Below are 14,914 nucleotides of genomic sequence, written 5' to 3'. Positions count from 1 at the left end.
ATATCTGTGTGTGCGCTCAGTCACGCACAACCCTTCGCAACCCCATGGCCTGTATAGCCCACTAGGCTCCCCTGGCCATGGAATTTTCCAGGCAAGAATACTGGAGCAGGTTGCCATTTCTTACTCCAGGGGATCTTCCCAACCCCCAGATACTAAACCCAGGTCTCTTGCATCTCTTGCATTGGCTGGAAGATTCTTTACCACGGCGCCTTACAAACACATTCAGCCCATTCAAACAGCTTTGTGATACTAAGTTACTTGATGCTTCTCTGCCTCAGTTTCCACATTTATAAAATGAGGATAATAATAGTATCCACTTTGTGATGTTAATATGAAAATTAAATTAAAAGAGATAATGCACAAGAATGTTTTTATCTCCATCACCCAGTAAATATCTATGCTTGTTAATGATTATTGTATACTGTTTACATATATTCATTTGTTAAATCAAAACAATAATGATCATGATAAAATGAGTTAAGGCATACAAAACTTAGCACAAATACTTGACATATGGAGGTCCTCAAGTCATTTGACTTATTTAGTAAATGTATCACTTTCATTTATTGTGTAGTTGCAAATTTCCAGTCCCTGTTTTAAGAGGCTTACATTTTTGTTAATACGTGAAATGATTGTGATCTATTTTCTGAGAGATTTAACTGCACATATGAACACTGCTGGGGTTATTTTTCTCTTGTACCCACTTTTTATGTTAATTTTTATTTTTGAATAATTTTAGAGAAATTTTAAAGAAAGTTACAGAGATAATACACAGAGTTCTCATAGTGGTGAAAATGTTTCAAAACTTGTAGAAGCAATGATTGCAAAACATCTGAACGCCACTGAATGTTACTTTAAGGTGACTATTGGTTTTTATATATTTGTTTTGTGTCGACTGCCTTACTAAAATCATTTTCAGTCCAAAGAGATTTTCCTCCTCTAATTAAAAATAATTTTTTTAAAAAAGAGGTTTTCAGTTGACAATTTATTATCTTCAGCCAATCCATCATCTTCAAACAAATAATTGCTTTTTTGATACTTACATCTCTTGTATCTTTTCTCCTTGTACTGCATTAGCTAGAACTCCCTCAGAATTAATAATAGTGATGATAAACTTTCTTTTCTTCTGTAATATTTAAAGCAGAAACCTTTTGTTCCTGCCCTCGGTTCCCACAACAGCATTTTTGGAGGTAAATCTTGTTGTTTGGTTAATTTCTTCCTTAATTATTGATCTTTTATCCTCCATTCTGAATCAACTTTGGACACCTACATTGTCCCAGAAATAAATTAATTTCTTAGAGATTTTCTATTTTTTATGCCAAGTTTTAAATAATATTTTCTTGCAAAGTTGAGTGTTTCCTTACATCTATGTTTATTTTTCTCATTCCTAATTTTAGGCATTACTGTTCTCTTTCTTATTTCATTCATTAAGCTAATTTTGCCTGTATGTTTGCTTTTTCCAAAGAATTAGCTCTGGATTGTCTCAAGTTTAGACCTGTTCTTCTCTTTAAATCCTTAACTCTGCTTTTACCTTAATTTTCTGCTTTACCTAGTTTTGTTGTGTGCAACTTGCATTAAAAATGTCTTCTAAATCTTTAAATGTTTTTCTTGAGGGTAGACTACATGTGTGTTCATTTGTACTTTTTGAAAGATGTAATAGAAGAAAATGGGTTAAAAAATCCAGACTCATTTTATCACTCCAAGCTGATTCTTGTCCACATTTTGGTATATCTTGTTGATCATTTTCCTTGGATTTGTGCAAGGAAACTTATAAAAGATCTGTACAGTGATGTAATTTCTCCAGTCCAGAAATACAGATCAATTATCATCTCATGGAGAATGAAATGCAACCTACTCCAGCGTTCTTGCCTGGAGAATCCCAGGGATGGGGGAGCCTGGTGGGCTGCCATCTATGGGGTCGCACAGAGTTGGACACGACTGAAGCAGCAGTATGTGAGGTGCTATTTCTCTTTCCACCTGATGAAATTTTGCATTCTTAGTCTTTATTTTTCTCAGTGGCTTCTTAGTTACCTCAGTGAAAAGGTATCTTATTTTACTTTCATCCTCATAAGTTAATACTAGAAAAAATTCACAAATATTTATTATCCTTTTTATACTTTTTAATAAATCTTTAATATCCTATGCCTTTTTACCTGGTAATATATTACTGTTTCTATGATTTATAATTAAGGCTTTATAGGTTAAAGATACTAACTTTTATTAGGGAAATAATTATCTTTTGCATTCCAACTTTCTGCAGGGCACATTTTCTCATTAATAATTTTTCAATTTATTGTCCAATTACTGATCTTTTCTTCCCTTATTTCCATCAAAGACTTTTTATTCATAGAGAACGTCCACTTTTAAAGATTACATATGCATGTGTGTGTGCTAAGTCACTTCAGTCGTGTCTGACTCTATGCAATCCCATGGACTACAACCTGCCAGGCTCCTCCGTCCATGGGATTCTCCAGGTAAGAATACTGGAGTGGGTTGTCATGTCCTTCTCCAGGGGATTTTTCCAATCCATTGATTGAACCGGTGCCTCTTACATCTCCTGCACTGGCAGGTGGGTTCTTTACCACTAGCACCACCTGGGAAGCCCAAGGTTACATATATTCATGTATAAATTATATTATCTATGTATTTTATTTATTTTCTTCTGATAGCTTATATGGTCCCTAACTCCACACTCAACATTTGAAATTTATTAGGGAATATGGAGATAAGATTTAACACTATTTTTTCTAAATTACTAATCAATTGTGAAACACTTATTTGTATCTTTAAAAGGCCCTCTAAAATGTATAGGAATTAAAAAATGCAAGTAAAGATGATAAAATACATAGAGATATATCCTAAATTATGATAAACATCATATTAAATAAAAACTTTAGAATTATTCCCTTGAATAAAGGAAGAATAATAAGAATTCCAACTCAACATAAATATGAACAGTGTCGGAGAGTTTTATAGCAATGCAATAAGACCTAAAGATAAATAAATGTTGTAAATTAATACTATTTGAAGAAAGCATATAAATATTAGAAAAAAAATGTTAATTAATAAAGGAATCTAGAAAATGCCCATAACACCTTATAAATACAGGAAAACTAAGATTTTCCTAATGTAATAGTGATATCAAAGATATAAGGTGAGGGAATATCATTATTAATAGCATTAAACTTAAAATACATTAAAACACCATATAGAAATTCTGCTATTTGCAACACCTCGGATGAATCTAGAGGACATTATAATAAGTGAAATAAGCCAGACAGAAAAGAACAAATAGTGTATGATTCCACTTACATGAGGCATCTAAAATCATCAAACTCATGGAAGCATGGAATAGAGTGTTGATTGGAATTATTGGCTGGAAGGGAAGGGAAATAAGGAATTCTTATTCAGTGTATCAAGATTTGTTATGCAAAAGGAATAAATTCTAGAGATCTGGCATATAACGTGGTGGTGGTGGTCTAGTCGTTAAGTCGTGTCTGACTTGCAGCTCCATCAGTTGTAAGCCACCATGCTCCTCTGTCCATGGAATTTTCCAGACAGGAATATTGGAGTGGGTTGCCATTTCCTTCTCCAGGGATATGACATAGTAAACAGAGTTAATAATACAGTATTGTACTCTTTAAAATATGTTAGAGGAATAGATTTTAAGTATTCATACCACACAAAAGAATACAAGGACATTTTTGGAGATGATAGGTATGTTTTTATGGGCTTCAAAGGTTGCTTGGTGGTAAAAAAAATCCACCAGCCAATGCAAGAGACTCAGGTTCCATCCCTGGGTTGGGAAGATCCCCTTGAGAGTAGAAAATGGCAACCCACTTCAGTATTCCTGCCTGGAAAATTCCATGGACAGAGGAGCCTGGCAGGCTACAGACCCATGGGGTCTCAAAGAGTTGGACAGGACTAAGCATGCACCCACCCAAAGCTAAAACTAAGAGATGATTTATGTGAAGATAAACTCGATATTTAGAAACTCTAGAAGTCTATATTTAGAAATTCAATTTTGATTGAATTTATATAGGGACATTGATAATATAAATGAAATATAAATGGTGATTAACAATAATATTAGGGTTTTTTTCTTTTTTAGCAAAAGGAGCACCTAAGGTCCAGAGGATCTAAGAAACTCTCAATGAGTGAGAAGAGCTGCCTAGAGTTAGGGAATTCCCCATTCCCAAAGGACTGGGCGGAACGCTCAATAGTAGTCATCAGGGACTCCAGGAAAATGATGATTGTTTGGGGATGCAGGCAAGCACTAGAGCAGTGCTTCTCAAACTTGTATGTGTCAGAGTTTCCATGGGGGCTTGTTGAAGTGCCAAGTGCTGGCTTCACACCCAGCATATCTGACTCAGTAGGTCAGAGATGATTCAGTGGAAAAAAATCCACCTGCCAATGCAGGAGATACAGGAGATGCAGGTTCTACACCTGCGTTGGGAAGATCTCCCGGAGGAGGAAATTGCAACCCACTCCAGTATTCTTGCCTGGGCAATCCCATGGACAGAGGGGTCTAGCAAGCTACAGTCCATGGGGTCACCAAGAGCCAGACACACAAGTGAGCACAAACGCAGGTCAGACAAGCCTAAAAAAATGTGTATTTCTAACATTTCTAGGGGTTGCTGGTGGTGCTCAGGAGCCACAGTTTGAGAAGTGCTAAACTTGAAATGATTTTTCCAGATGTCAACAGTAACCACAATTTGTCATCAAAGAAAGTCAATCCTTAGCCAAAATGAATGACTTCATGATCTCCCCGGGTTTGGGTTAAGGATATTTCTGTCTTTCTGGGGAATGTTTATTTGGGGTAAATTTTGTATTGCTTTTTTCCTCCTTGTTGGCTAGCCCGGCATAATCATGGAAAGAGAAAACCAAACAGGAGTCAGAAACTTTCTCCTCTTGGGATTCGCAGAGGACCCAGACCTGCAGCCTCTCCTCTTCGGGCTGTTTCTGTCCATGTACCTGGTCACATTCACTGGGAACCTGGCCATCATCCTAGCCGTCATCTCAGACTCCCACCTCCACACCCCCATGTACTTCTTCCTCTCCAACCTGTCCTTTGCAGACATCGGTTTCACCTCCACCACCATCCCAAAGATGCTGTGGAACATCCAGACACAGAGTCAAGTTATCACCTATGCAGGCTGCCTCAGCCAGGTTTTTTTTTTCGTTGTGTTTGGAGGCCTGGACAATTTAATCCTGAGTGTGATGGCCTATGACCGCTTTGTGGCCATCTGTCACCCCCTGCACTACATGGTCATCATGAACCCCCGGCTCTGTGGGCTGCTGGCTCTGGGGTCCTGGAGCCTCAGTGTCACAGGCTCCCTGCTCATGACCTTAACCCTTTTGAGGCTGTCATTCTGCAGAAGCATGAAGATCCCACACTTTTTCTGTGATCTTCCTGAAGTCCTAAAACTTGCCTGTTCTGACACCCTCATCAATAACACAGTGGTGTATTTTATGACTATTATCCTAGGTGTTTTTCCTCTCTCTGGGATCCTCTTTTCTTACTCTAAGATTTTCTCCTCCATCCTGAGAATTTCATCAGCCAGGAGCAAATACAAAGCCTTTTCCACCTGTGGGTCTCACCTCTCAGTGGTCTCCTTGTTCTATGGCACAGGCCTAGGGGTCTACCTCAGTTCTGCAGTCACTTCATCCTCTAGGACAAGTCTGGTGGCCTCGGTGATGTACACCATGGTCACCCCCATGCTGGACCCCTTCATCTACAGTCTGAGGAACAGGGACATGAAGGGGGCCCTAGGGAGACTCATCACCAGGGCACCATCTCTCATTCACAGGGCCTTTAGAGGGCTCTCATAAGCAACTGGGCACATAATGTTGAGGACCAGACATCCTGGCTTCCTTCATTTAATGTTTTTCTCTTTCCTAACACTCATTTTTTAAAGAAAAACTTCCCTTGGGTCTTCACAGCCCTCTCTATTTTCCTTCATACTATATCTTTAGTTCCCTTTTTCAATTTGTAACCATATGAATTTAACTTCCTATACACTGAACCTGATATTTTCTGTTACATTTAGTCATGATTTAAATTTCTTAAGAAATAAACTAAATCTCATATTTTTAGTATATATCTTCACAGTGATGGAGTGTATACCTATTAAGGAAATGTTGCCCTGCAAACTCATTTACAGAGATGTTTTCTGAGGCTGTGTGAATCAAATCAACTGGAAGAAGTGCCTTTTTATGAATAACTTTCAGTCACATCAAAACTTAGTGATGAAACTTGAAATTCTGAAAATTTCTGAAACTTGAAATCTGGAGCTAAACAGTTCAAAGCTGGCCTTCAAGTACTCAAGATCCTTGTGCTTTTCTGCTCTATCTCTAGCATGGGTCTTCCACCCTCATGGTCACAAAATGGCTTCTGCCCTTGCAGCCACTGCAACTGCATCCCAGGGAGGTGGAATGGATAAACATAATATAAAAGATATTCTTTCATCACTTTAGCACATTCTGTGTGGCTTCCAACTTTCATATCTGCATCTTTTGCCTAAGGGATTTCTCTAGTCTGCCCTGCCCATGTTCAGAGAACTAATGTCCCAGGAATCACTCCTTAACCAGAGACCAACAGGAGTTGGTGTATAAATCACTTGCACATTGGGTAAGATAAGTCTGTAGGATATATATTTGTACTGGCTCCCTGTCTTTCCACAGCAGAAGTCCATGAGTCGATCGTGGTGGTAACTGGCTTGATAAACACACTTTTTATGGCTGTTTTCTCTTGCCTGACACACGGCTCTGTTCCCTGGGATCACTAAAATCTTTGTCTTAACTAGACTGAGCTACATTTCCTGTATCACATAGTGGCCTTATAGGCAATACCAGGGTCTTTTCCAATGAGTCAACTCTTCACATCAGGTGGCCAAAGTATTGCAGTTTCAGCTTCAGCATCAGTCCTTCCAATGAACACCCAGGACCTATCTCCTTTAGGATGGACTGGTTGGATCTCCTTGCAGTCCAAGAGTCGTCTCCAACACCACAGTTCAAAAGCATCAATTCTTCAGCGCTCAGCCTTCTTCACAGTCCAACTCTCACATCCATACATGACCACAGGAAAAACCATAGCCTTACTAGACGGACCTTTGTTGGCAAAGTAATGTCTCTGCTTTTGAATATGCCATCTAGGTTGGTCATAATTTTCCTTCCAAGGAGTAAGCGTCTTTTAATTTCATGGCTGCAGTCACCATCTGCAGTGATTTTGGAGCCCCCAAAAATAAAGTCTGACACTGTTTCTACTGTTTCCCCCATCTATTTCCCATGAAGTGATGGGACCAGATGCCATGATCTTCATTTTCTGAACGTTGAGCTTTAAGCCAACTTTTTCACTCTCCTCTTTCACTTTCATCAACAGGCTTTTTAGTTCCTCTTCACTTTCTGCCATAAGGGTGGTGTCATCTGCATATCTCAGGTTATTGATATTTCTCCTGGCAATCTCAATTCCAGCTTGTGCTTCTCCCAGCCCAGCATTTCTCATGATGTACTCTGCATATAAATTATATAAGCAGGGTAACAATATACAGCCTTGATGTACTCCTTTTCCTATTTGGAACCAGTCTGTTGTTCCATGTCCAGTTCTAACTGTTGCTTCCTGACCTGTATACAGATTTCTCAAGAGGCAGGTTAGGTGGTCTGGTATTCCCATCTCTTGAAGAATTTTCCACAGTTGATTGTGATCCACACAGTCAAAGACTTTGGCATAGTCAATAAAGCAGAAATAGATGTTTTTCTGGAACTCTCTTGCTTTTTTGATGATCCAGCCGATGTTGACAATTTGATCTCTGGTTCCTCTGTCTTTTCTAAAACCAGCTTGAACATCTGGAAGTTCACGGTTCACGTATTGCTGAAGCCTGGCTTGGAGAATTTTGAGCATTACTTTACTAGCCTGTGAGATAAGTGCAATTGGGTTACTTGGGTGTGCCCTAAATCCAATGACAGTTCCTTAGAAGATGCAGGAGAAGGACTTTCTTGACGGTCCAATGCTTAATAATCCACCTTGAAATGCAGAGGACTTGAGTTTGATCCCTGGTTGGTGAACTAAGATTCCACAAGCCATGGGACAACAAAAGCCCATGCTACAACTACTGAGCCCACTTGCCACAGCTAGCGAGACCCTGTGCTGCAACAAAGATCCTGATGTCACAACTAAGACCTGACACAGCCACATAAATAATAAATAAAAATAAAGAAAAAACTTTTATCCAAAAAAATTAAAACATACAGAAGACATAAAGAAGAGAAAATCCTATAACATAAAGGCAGAAATTGGAGTGACGTGGCCACAAGGCAAGGAACTCTTGGAGCCACAAGAAGCTGGAAGAAGCAAGGATTGATTCTCTCCTAAAGCAGGGGTTCCCACCCCCAGGCCATGAACGCATACCAGTCTATGGCCTGTTAGGAACTGGGCCAAACAGCAGGAGGCGAGCAGCAGGCCAGCAAATGAAGCTTCACCTGTATTTTCAGGTACTCCCCTTTGCTTGCATTGCCACATGAGTTCCGCCTCCTGCTCAACAAACTCAATAAACATAACGTGCTTGAATCATCCTGAAACCATGCCCCCAAGCCCAGGTCTATGGCAATACTGTCTTCCACGAAACCACTCCCTGGTGCCAAAAAGGTTGAGGTGCATGTGTGCTAAGTCAATTTACTTATGTCTGATTCGTTAAGGCCCTATGAGCCACACCCTGCCAGGTTCCTCTGTCCATGAGATTCTCCAGGCAAGAATATTGGAGTGGGTTGCCATGCCCTCCTCCAAGGAATCTTCCTCACCCAGGGATTGAATCCACGTCTCCTACGTCTCCTGCATTGGCAGGTGGATTCTTTAACACTAGCACCACCTGAGAAGCCCAAAAGGTTGGGGATCTCTTCCCTAAAGCTTTAACGGGGAGTACAGCTCTACTGACATCTTGATTTTGGATTTTCAGGCTTCAGAAATGTAAGAAAACTATTTCTGCTCATTGCTTCAGTCATGTTTGACTCTTTGCCATCTGAAGGACAATAGCCCACCAGTCTCCTCTGACCATTGGGATTCTCCAGGACTGAATACTGGAGTGGATTGTCATGCCCTCCTCCACAGGATCTTCCTGACCCAGAAATCAAGCCCAAGTCTCCTGCATTGCAGGCAGATTGTTCACTGCTGAATGGCTGGGGAAGCCCTATAAGGCACCCACATTGTGGTAATGTGTAACAGCAGCCACGGGGAACTAATACAGACCCTAAGGAAGATTCTTAGTATATTTGGAAGGTTACAGGAATCAGCTGCCATTTGTGGACGTACACACACGCAAACACACACACACTGCTGAAAGCCTGCTGATTTGCCCACTGGCATGAAGCTGCAGAGGCCGTTCAGGGGGCACTAGTGATAAAGAACAAGATTGCACCACACTTCTCCCCAGCATGGTGTCAAAGGAGCTTGCCAAAACAGAAGATCTTAATAAAATCCAGAGCTTCTAAAAGGAGCCTCCCAGGTGGCACTAGTGGTAAAGAACCCACCTGTCAGTGCAGAAGAAATAAAGGACACAGGTTTGATTCCTGGGTCAGGAAGATCCCCTGGAGAAGGAAATGGCAACCCACTCCAGTATTCTTGCCTGGGGAATCCCATGGACTGAGGAGCCTGGCAGGCTACAGTCCATGGAATCACAGAGTTGTACATGGCTGAAGCAACTTAGCACACACCCATGTGAAGCTGCAGATGGACCTACAACTGTTCTACATCCCCAGAGAACCTCTTTGAGTCTCTCCACCTCTTGGGCCAAGTATGTCCATTTATCTCCATGACAAAGGGCTCTGGGTTCTGCAGGATCCCTCATCACTAAGGTCAGAAGCAACACAGGTGAATACAGGCTTTATTCCATCCCCATGAGTTTCCATCTCTTGCTTGTAGCTTCCAGACTGCCTTTGATCACACCCCACATTACAGTCCATCTTCTCTTCTCAGGATAAACCCAGAAAGCAGGTCACATATTTTACAACAGAAAACTTCTGTGGTCAGAGATAAATTTGTCTCATTCTTGCTGGTAGGAAGGATTGAAAGAATGAAAAGATTATCTAACCCAATCCACAATTCCCCCAAAAGAATTATCTGTATTTCCAATGTACAGGAGGGATAGTTAGGGAATTGGGGATGAACATGTACACACTGCTATATCTAAAGTGGATAGCCAACAAAGTCATACTGTGTAGCACAGGAAACTCTGCTCAATGTTATGGCAGCCTGGATGGGAGGAGAGTTTGGGGGAGAATGGAGACATGTACATGTATGGCTGAGTCCCTTTGCTGTCCACCTGAATCTATCACAACATTGTTAATCAGCTATGATGACTATGACTATGTGTGCTCACTCTTGTCTAACTCTTTGCAATACCATAGACTGTAGCCCACTCGGCCCTTCGGTCCATGGAATTTTCCAGGCAAGAATACTGGAGCAGGTTGCCATTTCTTTCTCCAGGGGATCTTCCCAACCCAGGGATTGAACCCAGATCTCCTGCATTGCAGGCAGATTCTTTACGGTCCGAGCCACCAAGGAAACCCTCTTCAGCTATGTGCTAAGTCGCTTCAGTCGTCTCCAACTGCTTGCAACACTATGGACTATAGCCCACCCACCAGGCTCCTCTGTCCTGGGATCCTCAAGAATGATATGGGTTGCCATTTCTAGGGGATCTTCCCAAACCAGAGATCAAACCCGCATCTCCTGCATCTCCTGCTTTGGCAGGCAAGTTCTTTACCACTGAGAAAACTGGGAAACCCCTTAATCATACTCAAATACAAAATTAAAAAAAATTTTTTAAGGTCTATACTTCCTTTTACCCATGGGATAAAATCAAATCCAAACCACAGATCCCCCTCCCCCCCCACCCCCGCAAGAAAAAAGGTCTATCTTTCCCTAGCTTCTTTATTCTTTAAAATGCAGGCTTATAAAGAAAATAGAGCTGGAAGGGGTTCCAAGGATTGGAGGCGATGGAGTCATGGATCCCTTGACAGTAGGTCACACTTTGTGTGATGACCTGAGTTGTGTCCTCTACAAAATTCATATGCTGAAGTCCTAACCCCCTATACCTGGGAATGTGGCTGAATTTTGAGATGGGATCTTCAAGCCATAGTAATAAGCTTCCCAGGTGGTACTAGTGGTAAAGAACCTGCCTACCAATGTAGAATATATAAGAGATGTGGGTTAAATCCCTGGGTCAGGAAGATCCCCAGGAGGAGGGCATGGCAAGTCACTCCAGTATTCTTGCCTGGAGAATCCCATGGACAGAGGAGCCTCTGGGGCCATGGTCCATTGGGTCACAAAGACTCAGACACGACTGAAGCAACTGAGCATGCATGGAAGTTAAAATGAGTTCATTCAGGTGGGCCCTACTCTAATTTGGCTGGTTTCCTTATGAAGAAGAGATTAAGACCCAGACACACACAGGGGGAGACCCATGTGAAGACACAAGGAGAAGACAATCATCTACAAGCCACGGACAGAGGCCTCAAAAGAAACTGACATGGCTGGCATCTTCATCCATGACGTCGTTGTTTTTGTTGTTGTTGTTTTAACACAGTGAAAACTTTTATATTCGGAATTAGCCAGCTGGACTCAGTTTAGATGATCCCAATTTTGTTAGCTACATCCAAAGCATGATAGTCAGGAGCCAGTTAAACATATGCCCTCTTCTCTCCGTCAGGCCTGATCAGGGTATTGACCTCAGCCGCATCAATGTCACAGAGCTTCTTCACAGCCTGTTTAATTTGGAGCTTGTTAGCCTTGACATCCACAGTGAATACCAGCTATTTTTTTCATGGCTGACCTGGTGGTGAGGGGGAATTTGATGATGGCATAGTGGTCAAGTTTGTTTCTCCTAGGGGCGCTCTTCTGAGGCTCTTTGGGCTGCCTCCTGAGCAGTGGTGTTTTGGGCTGCCAGAAGGTGGGTAACGTCCAGATCTTCTCTTTTTTGTGGCTGTGGATACCTTTCAACATTGTTTTCTTGGCCTTCAAAGCCTTTGCTTTGGCTTCGGCTTTCAGAGGGACAGGGGCTTCCTTCTTCACCTTCAATGCCATCTTCATGAAAAGACGTGACTTTATTTTGCAATGTTTATTTATTTGGCTGTCCCGGGTCTTAGCTGCGGCACACAGGATCTTTGATCTTCACTGAACCATGAGAACTCTGAGTTATGGAATGTGGGATCTAGTTCCCTGAGCAAGGATAGAACCCAGGAACCCTGCATTGCAAGCGCAGAGTCTTAGCCACTGGACCACCAGGGAACTCCTTAATCTAGGACTTCTCCAAAATGATGAGGAAAAAAAAATTCTATTGTTTAAGCCACTCAATCTGTGGTACTTTGTCACGGCAGCCCTAAGGACTAGTGTACCCTGCTTCCACAGGAGCCCTCTGGGGACGCAGAACATTGACCATGGGGTGGATAGAGATAAAAGTTGAAATTCTAGTTTAACACTGGGATCTCAGGCAAAGTTCCCCAAGGTCCACTGCAGAGTAGGATATTGTATAAGTGGATGAGCTGCTTGTCTTCTCACAGAATATTTCTAAACTCTTACCATAATTGTCTCCAATTGTTGTCCAGTCACTAAGTCATGTCTGACTCCTTGCCATCCCACAAACTACAGCACACCAGGCTTCCCTGTCCTGCACTATCTCCCAGAGTTTGTTCAAACTCATGTCCATTGAGTCAATGATGCCATCCAACCATCTCATTCTCTGTCTCTCCCTTCTCCTCTTGCCCTCAATCTTTCCCAGCAGCACAGTCTTTTCCAATGAGTCGGCTTTTCACGTCAGGTGGCCAAAGTACTGGAGCTTCAGCTTCAGAATCAATCCTTCCAATGAATATTCAGAGTTGATTTCCTTTAGGATTGACTGATTTTATTTCCTCACTCTCCAAGGGACTCTAAAGAGTCTTCTTCAACACCACAATTTGAAGGTATCAATTCTTTGGCCCTCAGCTTCCCTATGGTCCAAGTTTCATACCTGTATATGACTACTGGAAAAACCATAGCTTTGACTACACAGACTTTGTTGGCAAAGTGATGTCTCTGCTTTATTAATATGCTGTGTAGGTTTGTCATAGCTTTTCTTCCAAGGAGCAAGCATCTTTTAATTTCATGGCTGCAGTCACCATTCACAGTGATTTTGGTTCCATGCTGAGATAGATTAAATAGATTAAAGATTTCTGAAGCGCTTCTCCCAAGTTCTCTCAGTTTATTACGCTCAAGAGTTCTCTTAAAACCTTTAAGAAATGGAGGATGGAGCATCCCAAAACCTACTCATGTTTGAATTTCCCACCCTATCCTCCCCCCTCCTTTAGGAGAGGTAAGTGCTCAAGTGAAGCTTAATTTGATTTAGAAAAAATTAATATTATATTTCTTAGACAAAAGGATCATGGAGTTGAGTTATATTTATAGCAGCTATAATCATGTTACCTTCTGTTTTTCCTTGTTCTCCCCACACCTTTAGTAAGGTCTCATGTAATTTCTCACCTGGTTCATTAGCCTGCAAGAAAATGATGGTTAAACTTCAACATCCACCCTTACATATAAGGAGCCCCCTGTGGCCAGCCTGGGCCTGTCCAGGCCAATTAGTCCCAGGGGTCAAGTATCAGGGTTACAAGTCCCCACTACTCATCTCCATGCTTCTCCATCTCCACCTGCTTTCCCAGTTCCCAACAATGAGGTGTATGAAGTAAAAGGTTTAACTCGGAGGATAAGGGGTGCTCAAAGCCTGCACATCCCAAAGAAAGCACTGGCCCTAGACTGCTTCCTGAAACATGACCTCTGAACCCCTGGAATATCCTGCCTGATAAAAGTGTCTTTGTTTACCTGGAGCCTTAATCCATGCCAGGTAGTCTGGTTGATGGTGAACGCCCGTTTTTGTTCACCTGGGACCCAGGGCAATGCTATACTGTGTGTGCTTAATGGCTCACTCATGGCTGCTGTAGCCCACCAATCCATGGGATTTTTTAGGCACAAACACTGGAGAGGGTTGCCATTTTCTGCTCCAGGGGATCCTTCTGACCCAGGGATCACACTTGCGCCTCCTGTGTCTCCTACATTGCAGGCAGATTCTTTACCCACTGAGCCATCAGGGAAGCCAGGCTTTGTTCACCTGGGACCCAGGGCAATGCTATATTAGTTTGACCTCTGGAGGGACTCAGGCTTCCCTGGTGCCTCAGATGGTAAAGAATTCACCTGCTACTGCAGGAGGCCTGCAATCTCTGGGTCAGGAAGATCCCCTGGAGAAGGGAATGGCTACCTACTCTAGTATTCTTACCTGGAGAACCCCACGGACAGAGGAGCCTGGTGGGCTGGAGTCCATGGGGTCACACAGAGTCAAACATGACTGAGCGACTAACACTGGAGAGACTCAACAATGAGCTGTGAAGGTCAGCAGGAACTCCATGCCTATGTGATACACCTGGATAAAAACTCTGGACACCAAGGTTCAGGTGGGCTTCCACGGTTGGCAGTATTTCATATGTGTTGTCACACCTCACTGCTGAAAGAATTAAGGGCTATTCATGCAATGCCCCTGGGACAGGACAACTGGAAGCTCACACCTAGTCTCTTCTGGACCCTGTCACCTGCATCGTTTGCCTTTGCTGATTTCAATGTATCTTTTCAGTGCAGCAAACCATAAATGAGAGTATCCCAGCTTTTTCAAGTTCTATGAGTCCTTCTGGTATATCATAAAATCTGAAGGTGGTCATGGGGACTCCCCACACAGAGGCTATGGATATTGTTTTAAAGCTAGACAGTGTATTTAAAAAGCAGAGACACCACTTTGTCAACAAAGGTCCATATAGTCAAAGCTATCATTTTTCCAGTAGTCATGTACGGATGTGAGAGTTGAACCAAGAAGAAGGCTGAGCACTGAAAAGTTCATGTTTTGGA

General features: G+C 42.1%; 1 protein-coding gene and 1 pseudogene across 1 annotated transcript; one reads left to right on the top strand and one right to left on the bottom strand.

Annotated features, from left to right (window-relative positions):
• The first annotated feature begins 4,806 nt into the window (after positions 1-4,806).
• On the top strand, positions 4,807-5,832 carry LOC138085599 (olfactory receptor 7C2-like). Its single transcript, XM_068980073.1, is given in 1 exon segment — positions 4,807-5,832. A coding segment is annotated over 1 exon segment (1,026 nt).
• A 5,784-nt stretch (positions 5,833-11,616) lies between these two features.
• On the bottom strand, positions 11,617-12,079 carry LOC138085175 (large ribosomal subunit protein uL23 pseudogene; annotated as a pseudogene).
• Between the last annotated feature and the right edge of the window lie 2,835 nt (positions 12,080-14,914).

This window comes from Capricornis sumatraensis, chromosome 9, assembly GCF_032405125.1.
Source record: "Capricornis sumatraensis isolate serow.1 chromosome 9, serow.2, whole genome shotgun sequence".
Classification (NCBI taxonomy): domain Eukaryota; kingdom Metazoa; phylum Chordata; class Mammalia; order Artiodactyla; family Bovidae; genus Capricornis; species Capricornis sumatraensis.
This window is presented reverse-complemented; position numbering and strand designations above follow the sequence as displayed.